We start from the raw sequence: 11,860 nt of genomic DNA, 5'->3' as shown, positions 1-11,860 counted from the left end.
ACTGCACAGATCCTGGGAGATTTCTCCTGTTGACTTGCAGCAAAACAGACAAACAAAACCCAGCACTATCTTATGGCCTTTGAAGACAAACAGATTTATAAATCCTGGTAGGCAGCAAAGGGGTACTTTTAAGTCATGTGGAAACTCTTCAAACCTTGCAAACCATCTTCACAATGGGAAGCTGAATGGATGCATAAAAATTGTATTGCATCATCTGTATATTCATGGTCTCTGTGAATTCACCCAGCTCACTTTATTCAGATGTAGAATAGACAAATGACAAACTCCAATTGTAAGGCAGGAGCAGCTGTAAGAATTTGTCCTCCTGACCTGTTGAAGTGGTCCCTTGGGTCACCTGACTGTTGTAATCCTCTGCTGCCCTTCCTGTTTTAAGATACAGTATTCTAAAGTTGAGATAATGGCAGAGTGGATCATTTTAACAATGACACCTGCCATTCTGACATGTTGGGAAAGAATGGCCATCACCATCTGCCAAACACCATTTGAACTACCACCACCTGGGGAGGTAAAAACTACCTATACTTTCAAAGGCAGTATGCTTCTCAATACCAGTTACTGGGCACTGCAGGTGGAGGGAGTACTGTTGTGCTTGGGTCCTGCTTGCAGGTTTCCCATAGGCAACTGGTTGCCCACTGTGAGAACAAGATCAGGTTGGCCTGATCCAGCAGGTTCTACTTAATGTTTTTCTGATGTTTAAACATGAAGATGGAATGGCTGCGTCTTTAAAAAACAACAACGGGGGTTTTGTACAGTTTGGATGCCTTTGCATAAGTATGTAGTCTGCTGACTTCTCAACAATATGTGTTAATTTGACATTACAACAATGCAGTTATGGGCTGTATACTGCTCTCTCTCGCCCTCTCTTTTTCTCTTTGTGTGAACAACAGAGCAACAGTGGTGGTTATCAAGCTGTTCTTTGAAGAAAGTGTGAAAAGATAGAGCCTTTGCATTCTAATTATCTAAGGTATTTAACATAAAAAAAAATTAGTAACACATGGGGATAGGGTAGTGTCACTTATCCTTGTCTGGTTGTATAACTAAAATAAGGAGTTATAGAGTGGAAGAAATGTATTTTCTTTTACCATGCTAGGTTGGTTAGCTATATGAAAGCTTAACAGCTTCAAATAATTATTCAACTAAAAGTTATTCCAATACTTTGTATCCATTTAATGTTTTATTCCTTTTAGCCTTTGTGGCCAGTGTGTTAGGTATAATGCACTGAACAGAAAAACAGCCAGAACTAATCTGGGCAGCACACATTCCATGATTCCAAGTCTCACACACCCAGCATGGAAAAGCAGTATTTATACAGAGAGCAAAACAAAGTGGTCCCCTTGCTTATTCTTACACTACTGGCTGCTCCCTGGATTGTGTGGTACAGACAGAAGTGACCCATAGCTTGTTAGTCTGGCTACCTATACTGTTAATTCTAGGTCAATAGGAAGCTGAAAATGAGTTTAAGACTTTGATTTCCCACCATGATATTTGTCTGGCCTGTGTAATAAGTTTTCCAGTGGTAACAGATCTCAGGCTCCTCCAGTACCAGCAATCATAGTAAGTTTCCTTTAGTCCACCCGGTGGGTTGTGACCCACAACTAGGTCATGTCACAACCTAAGGTGGAACACACCAGCAATGTCAGCATCTTCCCCCCCCCCTTCTTTTTAAGACTGCTTTACTATTCCCTTTTATGGAATTGCATCAAACATATGAGCTTGAAATAAAATCCTACTATGCTTTAGTACTAAGAGAGTTGTGGTTTATTGTCTGCTGTGGGAGTGGATATTAAGCTCCCACTTGAATAGACAGATCAAGAGTACCTGACTTGTGAAAGCAGCACCATACATTTAGAGATGACACATTCCAAGTGAATAAAATTGTGACATAGCAAAAAACAACCCACCAAACAAACATTTTAAATTATGTCATTCTTTGTTACATTACAATAAACAAATGACACAAGCAACATACACTCCCCTGATTTCAGAAATGTCTTTTTCTTTTCAAATTAGAATCTGCTTCTTCACATTTTCCCTTTTTTAGCCATGAATTATGTATTTTGAGGACAGCAACAGGAACTTGCCCTCAAAGGAAACGAGTACAGGAAGGCCTCAATATGGCAGCCTCTAGCTTGTGGTAGGAAGGAAAGAGAGCACTCTTGCCCCTCTCAAAGATGGCCGCCTGTAAAAAATAGAAAAAGGAGGGGGGAAACCCTCCTCGCCCTTCACAAAGAAGGCTGCTGTGGGAAGGGCGGGGGAGCTCAGCAAGGAGGCTGGGCAATGAAGAGGCGCGTTACTGCGGGTTGCCAGGGCAACAGCCAACGGCGTGCGTGGATGGTTCCTGGTAGGCTGTTGCTCTGGGTGGTGGGTGTGAGGGAAGCCTGGCATAACTGACGGAGCGAAAGGAGAGGAGGGAGGAGGAGGAGGCGGCGGCCGATGGGGGGAGACCGAAGGGGTGTGGGGCTGGTGGCAGCTGCGGAGAAGCTCGGAGCGCAGGTGAGGGGCGCGGCCGTCGGGGATGCAGCCCAGGAGGGCTGAGGGGAAGCGGTGCCTGGGCTGGGAGCCGCTGTGCGGAGGCTGCTGGGGTGGGTGGGATACGGGGGCTTTGGGGTACCGCGGCGGAGGAGAGCGCCGACAAGGGCTGCGTGGCGAAGGGTGGTCGCGGCGGGGGCTGCCTGCAGCGGGTGCACGAGGGCCGGCTTGGCTCCGCGACCGTGGGTGCCATGCACCGTGCATGACCCCGACGCTGAAATTTGTGGGTGCCCATCCCTTTCATGGGGAATTTTGTGGGTGCTGCTCCTCGGGCACCCAGGGCCCTAGGGAGTTTGGTACCTATAGTCGGGTGGCCGTAGTAGCAGGAGTGGCACTAGGGGATGGGCGTGGCTTCGCCGGGCGGCATGGCGTGACTTCAGCATCCTGCAAGGACCCGATTTCAGGGGCGAAGCTGTGAGAGTTGTGGGGTTTTGTTTCGTTTGTTTGGCAATTGTGATTTGGCACCGTGGTGACTCGGGAGTGTTGAGGCTGCGTGAAAGGCATTTTGCCGCGGCTTGAAGAGCTGGAGCAGAGGCATAATAGCGACACACACACTTCTCTCTTTGTAGCTGCCTTTCTGTTTTAATTGACTCATGCCAGGCTCCCGCTGCCCGGTAAGACGACCTGATGGTTACTGCCAAATTCTGCTGGTTTCCGAGTGGGTTGGGGTGTCCCTCTTCACAGCTTGAGAAACTGTTACACACGCCTGGTTTGCTGCTGCCGAGCAGCTGGGATCGTTCTGCTCCAGCAATCTGTTGTAATTGTTTCCAGGGAAGCAACAGTCATTGCGTGGTCCCTTGGAGAGTAGGCGAACCTCAACTCCTCTTCTGTAGCCCTCCAGGCAGCGTTGGTCATTAACAAGAAGATTCTTAAGTATATCTTGCCTTCCAAACAGTTGTATTTTCATGAGGATGACTTTTTGCTCCATTTATTTTTGTTGGTTTGAGTGTCTTGGTAATTTGTGGTGAAAAGAGTAGTAATTATTTACATCTTGACATTTAATGCACCTTGAACATCTTATATCTTCTTCTGTCTCCTGGACTTGTAACAGGTTAACTGCACTATTACATGACTTCAAGGCTAAGGCTAGCCTCAAATCTGGGCTCAGATTGTAGTGATGCTAGTTTCCTAGCAGTCGTTTGGTAGGTGAGCACTACCATGTATTGATTTGCTATCATTCACTGTAGACTTTGAAAATAAATTAACCATTCTTTATATCCAGAACTAGGTGCTAATGAACAAGGGGGAGACTTTAAATATGAATCAAAAGATGCTGTTTGGGAAGTGAACAGTGTCACCCCCTGTGTTTCAGTCTGCATGTGATTCCTTAGGAATTCTTATAGCTCTGGCCAACATGCTGAATGACTATAGTTTTCAACAAATAAGTGGACCTATATACTACCTATACATGCCAAATATATATTTGTTTCATAGAAGGATGACTCTTGGATCTGTGTTGATAATTGTGCTATATTTATAGGTACAGAAAATAACCCCAGCGAATGCTCTTAAAGTAAGAAAGCAAGGGTCCTGCTGAATCAGTCCAAGGGTCCATCTAGTCTACCAACCAGTGCCAAGTTGGATGCTTCGAAGTAGCCCACACAAACACTTCATGATGGCAAAGGTCCTCCTCTGTTGCCCTCCCACCCAGCATACTTTTATTTGTGCTGCTTCACATAAGGCCACTCCAGTACTGAGTTACTGTATTTTTTCTGTGTATAAGACTATATTTCCCCGCAAATTTTTAAAGTTTAAAATTGGGGGCTGTCTTATACACGGAATGTTGCAAATTATTTATTTCTTAATTTTGGGCTCAAAAAATAGGGGTTGTGTTATACATGGGGGCGTCTTATACACAGAAAAATACGGTATATGGTTGGCATCTCTGGGTGATAAGCATAAGGTGCAGGAGGGAGGGCAATGTCATTGGCTAAGCCCCGCAGAGACAGCAAAGGCCTCATCATGAGATGCTTTCATTTACGGTATACTCTTCTAGCTGTATGGGTAGGACCATGGAGGCTGGTCCATTGGGGCTAATGGGGCACTACCCCACCAACCTCTATCTGCCCTCAGCCAGGCCCCACCTGCCTGCCTTCCTACTTACCACCAGTCCAGGGCCATCAGCTTCCTCCTCCCTGGTCTCAGTGCTGCCCCTGTAGTATTCAGCAGGGAGGAAGATGGGGGCAAAACTAAAATTAGTTGACTCTAGATTCCACCTGTCTGCTGCCCCTGCTAGGGTATGGTGTTTCTATTTGGAGAGGTCTGGGTTCTAGCGCTGCAGCATCTCCCTTTTCATCTAAAATCAAACATAAGTTTTACTCAATGAAATTAATTGAAAGACCCAATGAAATTAATGAACATGATTAAGTTGAGTCTATTAACTTCAATGTACCTACTCTGAGTAAACCTAAGTTCAATACCAACCCTACTTGCTGTCTCCCCAAAAGGTAGGCATTATCTTAGGTGGTTGCATTTCTGTCTTCCAGTAATACAAATTGCACACGTTTCCCATTTCTCATTGCTTTCCTCTATCCCACAGAGATTCCAGGCAGCTCATGACATTGCCTGTTGTGAGCTCATTGATGTAGTGTACATCCTTCCTTGCCCAAGGGGCTCCTTTCTCTTTTCCTTGCCAGTTGTGTGTTCCAATTACAAAGACACTAATACACAGCTGTTTTGTCCATTGTTCTGAATGTTGTCTGTGTGGAATCCTCAGAGTTATGATTGGGTTGAAATTGATACACAACACTTTTGATTTAAGACTAAAAGGTAAAGGTAAAGGTACCCCTGACTGTTAGGTCCAGTTGCAGACAACTCTGGGGTTGCACACTCATCTCGCTCTATAGGTGGAGGGAGCCAGCGTTTGTCTGCAGACAGCTTCCGGATCATGTGGCCAGCATGACTAAGCCACTTCTGGCGAACCACAGCAGTGCACGGAAACGCCGTTTACCTTCCTGCCAGAGCGGTACCTATTTACCGGTACCTACTTGCACTTTGATGTGCTTTTGAACTGCTAGGTGGGCAGGAGCAGGGACCAAACAACCTGTTGCAGGGATTCAAACTGCCGACCTTCTGATCGGCAAGCCCTAGGCTCTGTGGTTTAGACCACAGCGCCACCCGGGTCCCATATTTAAGACTACGTTTAAAACTAGCTCTATACAATATGGAATTCATTGCCACAGGATTCTATAATGCCTACTAACTTGCATGCCTCTAAAGAAAGAGAAGGAAAGAAAGAGAGAGAGAAAGAAAGAAAGAAAGAAAGAAAGAAAGAAAGAAAGAAAGAAAGAAAGGTTCTGTCTGTTTGGGTTAGAAGCACAACCTCCAGTGTTTCAACATTTCACGTCTTCCTGAAGGAGGGGTGTAGTTTGGGAATTCTCATAGATCCAGCTCTGTCTCTGGAGGTATAGGTGTCTGCAGGTCAGTAGTGCCATTCCTGCACCAGGATACCTTGACCACAGTTTTCCATGCATTGGTAATGTCACAGTTAGATTACTGCAATGCAATCTATGTGAGGCTACCCTTGGGGGTTGCTTCAGAGGCTGCAGCTGAGGCAGAATGAGACGGCTAGATTGCTGGGGCAAACTACCACCTGAATATAACTCCCTACTTGTGCAATTTGCTTTGGATGCCAGTCTGCTATTGGACAAAGATCAAGGTATTGCTTCTGATCTATGAGGCCCTATGCGGCTCAGGACCAGGTTACTTGAGCAACCGCCTCATCCCTTGCACACCCAGTAGGTTGCTGTGGTCTGTGGGAGGTCTTCCGTAGGTCTTCTGTAAGTTCCAATGATTTCAGAAGCCCACTGCACAGTAACTCAGATCAGGGGTTTTAGTGCTTTGGGATTTTTGTTTAGATGAAGATTAATAAATCGGTGATGATAATAATAACAATGTCATTTTATATCTTTCTTACTTTATTTTATAAAATTTATTCACCACTTGATTGCAAAAAAACCAAACACCTCAAGGCAGTTTAGAGCAACATGGTAATGATTTTATTATGCAGTCCCTCCCCTTCCCTTGAAAGCTCCTTACATTTTTCTAAATGTAACTTGTTCTCCAAGACAGGGCCAAGTGTAGATGGATTTGAACAGTAAACTTTCCTTCTGGCTATCCTTGCCTGGCAGAAAGGTTTCTGCCCTTGCCAAGCCATGGAGAGTTCTAGCGGGTGTTTGGAATACTAAGCAGGGAATTCAACATGTAGGTTCTGCTAGTTGCTTTAGGACCTGTCAAACAGTAAATAGATGGGGAGATGACATACATAAAATACCCACCATCCATCTGCATGTAGTAAACATGTAGTACAAAGGGGTCTGGGCACTTTGCAGTTCTACCAGTCTCTTGCTGATAGTAGGAAGGGGGAGATAGCAGAGTTTAATGCTGCAAACTGTCTGACTAAGCCTCTGAGATAGGAAGCACCAGGCTGGGTCCCCATCTGGGCTCCGCACATCAATGTTTCATTGAGGTAGAGCCCTTTGTGCTAGAGCTGCATTTGAGTCTAGTCTGGTGAAAAAAACCCAAGAAGAAACAGCAACACGAGCCATAAGGCTTGAATTTCCTGTGGAAAGAATGGATACGCTTGTCTGGTGGAGGCAGGAAATTGCTCTGTGTGGCACTGATGTGGAGAAATAGGGCAGGAGTCTGCAAAACACATATATGCCAGGTCAGCTCTTGGAGCTGAGCTCCTGTGGCTTAAGCCTTGTGTGTCCTCCCTACTAAGGTAGGATACCCTGTTTTGGGGGGAACATATGTTTGAGAGTTTTGCTCCTGCATACTGAGGTGTGTTGTGTAGTAGTTAGAGTATCAGACAAGGACTAGGAATACCTAAATTCCAATCTTGGCTCAGCCCATGAAACTCATTGGGTGACTTCAGCCCATTAATTTCTCTCTCTCTCTCTCTGTTTAACCTACCTTACAGGATTGTTGTGAGTATTCGGGGGGGGGGGGGCAGGAGACATGCTGTCCCAAGTCTCTTGCAGGAAAGGCAGGATAAAAACGTAAAGAGTTCCTTATTGGATTGGTGATAACAAAAGGGAATATATTACCTTGTAATAAATATGCCAGTACAGTATAGACTGTTCAGAGTTCTACTGGTGGCCAAGGAAGGAGAGTCCACAACCTCCCTAGGGAGACCATTCACCTGCCAAACAGCTCTTACTGTCAGAAAGTTTTTCACATGCATGTTGCTCATACTGCATGCATCCAAAACTGGTGGATGTGGCTTTCCTGTCTCCTCTGCTTGCTGTACTTCTCCCTGAAGTGTCCTTCCTCCCCATAGGCATCTTATCTTGCTTTCAAACTCCTGCATCTTTTCTTGCAGCTGTTGTCCTGCCTTCTTGAAAGCTGGCACCATGACCTTGACCAAGGGCTCCTTCACCTACTCCAGCGGGGAGGAATATTGTGGGGAGTGGAAGGAAGGTGAGTGAGGCTGGCCAAGTGCAGGGTGGGGTCCCCTCATTGAGCCAAGATACAGGGGACGGTGTCTGTTCTTGGCGGACTGCATATAACTTCCTCTCTAGGGGCCAAACTACACACTACATGACCTATATGGCTGTGCCTTTAAGTGCAGGGGGCCTTATCTGGACTGGGACCATAGCATGTGGGGAAGGAACTAGAGCTCCTTATACCCTGTTGTGGCCCCAGCTCCTATCCCAGGTAGTGCTCTCTGCTGTGGTCCCACAAGTGCTCCCATCAAGATATGGAGAGAACAAGGAACCTCTTCTTGGCCACTGTATCCCATTGGCTGGCAGTTGTTTATGTGTGGTGGTGGATGGCAAAACTTGTTCTTTAGGGGCATGCATGTGATATATTGGAGACTCTGCGATCCTTCACTGGCTGCACAATCAAACTTAGCAACCTTGAGGTCCACAAAGCCCTTTAGGAACAGTATTGTGTCTGCACTGTGAGTCTCTGTATGAATGCATACTAAGCTCCAGCATGCCTTGTGGATGGTAGAAGGAACAAGCAACAGCAGGGGTCTGTTACATTCTTGCTCTGTAAGACATATTAGCCAGCATGACCTCTACCACTGCCCACATCCTATTCCTTTTGTCCCTTTTTTGAAATTAAAAGTGTCACCATAGATTTCATTGATATGTTGCTTAATGGGCACCATGGTTCCCTTTTTGACAACTGACGAAAGAGCAATACTGCTTGTTCTCCCTGCCTAGGGCGCCGGCATGGTGTTGGGCAGTTGACATTTGCTGATGGCAGCATTTACCTGGGACACTTTGAGAATGGTCTCTTCAATGGCTGTGGGGTGCTCACTTTTGCAGATGGCTCCAGGTGGGTACAGGGCTGGGGGCACACACTGTTCTAGGCTTGCATTTGGTGCATGTGCATGACCTAAGCAGCCCCAAGTAAATAAGAGTAAAAGGATGCTCTGTGGAGCAGGCTGCTCTGCTGTGTTGTTGGACTTGGAAGAATGTCTATGCATTGCTATGCCTAGCATGAAGACCTTTTTGTATGTGAGCATGCCTCTGTGATTCAGAACCATAAGCAAGCACTTCTTTGTCTTGGCTGTTACACCATCCTCATCCTAGGTTCTCTGTAGTTAGTGTGATTACTACAGACTCATGTTTAAAGAGCTCCTTAGTGATGCCTCTTTGGCTCTTTGCCTTCTGTCCAGAATACTGTGTTCCTTTCTGGCTATATGCCATAGTACGTTATCCTTACACAATCCTATTATTGCTGTAGGTATGAAGGGGAGTTTGTACAGGGAAAATTCAACGGCGTTGGAGTCTTCACACGGTATGACAACATGACCTTCGAGGGAGAATTCAAGGGTGGACATGTTGATGGCTTTGGTGAGTGCTGCAAACTCCTTGTTTGGAGTAGCCAAGCAGCAACACTGATCTTCTAGGGCTAAATCAATTTTGGAAGGACGGCTGCAGTGTGGGATGGGGACAAGTGAGAACTGGGCAAACACCATCCTCCAAAGCACAGTATAGGCTGACATATACCCCAGTGCCTCATCTTGATTCACAGCTCTGCATTCTCAACTCTCCTGAGCTGAAGTCTTGCAAGTCTGATCCTCCACCTTTAGCCCTGCAGCCCTGCTGAATAATAATGTTTTGTTTTCTTCCAAAGGGCTTCTGACTTTTCCTGATGGCTCTCACGGAATCCCCCGCAATGAAGGCTTCTTTGAGAACAACAAACTCTTGCGACGGGAGAAGTGCCAGGCAGTGGTCCAGCGTGCTCAGAGTGCCTCTAAATTGGCGCATGGCCTCACAGCATGATGGGTGCAAGCTCTAAAGCACCCTACCCCAGGACTCTCCCATGAAACTGCAGCTCAACCTGGGGGTTGGCAGGAGTGTGGAGTGCAGGAGTCACAGAGACAGACACCATCTCTAGGAGGTAGATGATCCCAAATCAGCCCTGATCAGGTGGGCGGCCTACCTGAGTTACTTCCTTAAAACAGCCTGACCCCCACAGTGTAATCCGGTGCCAAACCTCAACTTATGTCCCCTGCCAAACAGAGAGTCTGTCACTCCTGAGGCTGTGGCATTCCTTTGTCAAGAGCGTTCTCCATAGGACAGTCTTCTAGTGCTATAGCCCCAGTTGCGGTGGGAACGGTGGGGCGTGTGTGTGTGTGTGTGTGTGTGTGTGTGTGTTACTGCTCCCACCACCACCTTAGAGGCACAAGGAGTGCCTCATTAATGCATAGACATCATTTTACCTTTTTCTTAGCTTGAGACTAGTACAGCTGAGAGTTCATGAGATTAGATGGGTTGGTCTTCATTGTTCAAGGGAGAAGTTGGAACTTTCATTTAGCGCAGCTTCCTGTCGCCCTCCACGGCCCTAAACCTCTGGTTCTCTCTCTTGTCACTTCCATGGGGTTCTTCGTTCCTTTTATTTATTTATTTATTTATTTATTTATTTATTTATTTATTTATAATGCAAAAATGGAAAATTTATATACTGCAGAATTCTAGACCTTCTGAATGTGCCTTTCCCCAATGTTGTACATCAGCCCAAAGAAGGAGACCTGAGCTGCAATGCCTGCCATCCTTTAGGCTCTAGAGTATATCTGGGACACACTGCCACTGCTTTCTGATGCTTTATCCAGTTCACTTGGGCCATTCTCACTGTGAGTATTTGGATTGCCTCTTGGGTGAAAGTCAGCTCTTCTCCCTTATATAAGGTCTGTGCTCCTTGACCCAGAGGGAGAGATCTTCCAGAGCTGTTGCATGGCATCCATGCACCATAGTGCCATAGACACAGGGCTGCGTGTATTCTGCCCTTCAAAAATGACAATTCTGTACAAAGAAAAGCTGAATTCTGCAACATGTATAAATTACGCAGAAACAATTGGCATATAATTATTTGTTTTGCATGATTTCTGCTTTTGCTAGTAATAGGAAAAGGCAAAAGTGCTTTGGAGAGCACTAATGCCATATCTCTAGAACACTTGTGCATCCCCTAACTCTCTTTTCCAGTTTCTGAGATTTTATCAGGCATTGCCTGAATGCTTTTAAGCCTATCTTTTGCTGCCTTAATGGCTAGAAATTTGCTTTAAAATAAAAATACAACCGAGTCTCATGATGCTGACTGCTGTGTCCAATACTGCTGAATGCAGTCACAGAGAAATGACATACACACAGCCCTGTAGATACCCAAAAGAAGTGGTGTCCATCCCAATTTTGTCCACTAGGTCCAAAGAGGTGGTTGCACTGAGATCTGGTAATGCTGTGTAGCTCTTTAGGAGCATTTTGGTAGGGAAAGTAAGTGAGCACTAGAGCCTTCAAAAACTAGAGAGTGTGCAGGGCATCCCTAATACATTTGCATGCTAAGCTGGGGCAATGACGTAGAAGAAAGAAACAGCTCCTGGTAGGCTCTTCGCAGGCTGAATGGAAATATAGGGCTGGGCTAGTAGAAGGGGAAAGCTAGCTGTGGGATATCAGCCTGTGAAAATGATGGGCTGGGGGGGCGGGTTGAGTTGGGACTGAGTGGCCTTTGAAGAGCGACTTAGTTTCTACCCAGCCACTTTGTGTTTCTGTGCACTGAAAGTAAACATGGGATTGTTTCGAGACTGGGGGGTGTTCTTAGCCAAGCATTGACCTGCATGGTGTGTGTCCCTAAGTGCCATGCTGGAGCCTCTTGTTACCAGCCCACCTCCACACTGAATGTCTGCGTGTCAATGCCACCCTCGTGCCTTTTGTGTCTCTGCCCATGTAAGGGCCTTGGCCAAATAAAGAGTTGCTGAATCTCTGCCTCCATGTTGTTGTTTTTTCCCCCATTGGAAGGATGTAACATATCAGCAAGGGGGGCTGTGTGCATGCTGTAATAGCCTTTCTAATCATCTTTA

General features: G+C 46.1%; 1 protein-coding gene across 2 annotated transcripts; it reads left to right on the top strand.

Annotated features, from left to right (window-relative positions):
• The first annotated feature begins 2,322 nt into the window (after positions 1-2,322).
• Positions 2,323-11,764, top strand: MORN4 (MORN repeat containing 4). 2 transcript variants are annotated; one of them, XM_033149887.1, is made up of 5 exons: positions 2,323-2,344; positions 7,874-7,971; positions 8,724-8,838; positions 9,250-9,359; positions 9,643-11,764. In XM_033149887.1, the coding sequence occupies exons 2-5, from the start codon at positions 7,905-7,907 to the stop codon at positions 9,789-9,791; spliced, it is 441 nt and encodes a 146-aa protein (XP_033005778.1). In that variant the 5' UTR covers positions 2,323-2,344; positions 7,874-7,904; the 3' UTR covers positions 9,792-11,764. The 2 variants fall into 2 exon arrangements, with proteins under 2 accessions (XP_033005778.1, XP_033005777.1); XM_033149886.1 differs by lacking the exon at positions 2,323-2,344 and adding an exon at positions 2,389-2,514.
• Positions 11,765-11,860: the final 96 nt, after the last annotated feature.

The sequence above is a fragment of the Lacerta agilis genome, chromosome 5, assembly GCF_009819535.1.
Source record: "Lacerta agilis isolate rLacAgi1 chromosome 5, rLacAgi1.pri, whole genome shotgun sequence".
NCBI classification, from domain to species: Eukaryota; Metazoa; Chordata; class Lepidosauria; order Squamata; family Lacertidae; genus Lacerta; species Lacerta agilis.
Note: the sequence above shows the minus strand (reverse complement) of the source record. Positions and strands in the feature narration are given on the sequence as shown.

Bases quoted from the DNA above. Each gene is read 5' to 3' on its own strand.
- MORN4 (XM_033149887.1), top strand. From the start codon at position 7,905: ATGACCTTGACCAAGGGCTCCTTCACCTACTCCAGCGGGGAGGAATAT. The intron at 7,972-8,723 runs GTGAGTGAGGCT...CTCCCTGCCTAG, and splicing joins TTGTGGGGAGTGGAAGGAAG to GGCGCCGGCATGGTGTTGGG. The intron at 9,360-9,642 runs GTGAGTGCTGCA...TTTCTTCCAAAG, and splicing joins TGGACATGTTGATGGCTTTG to GGCTTCTGACTTTTCCTGAT.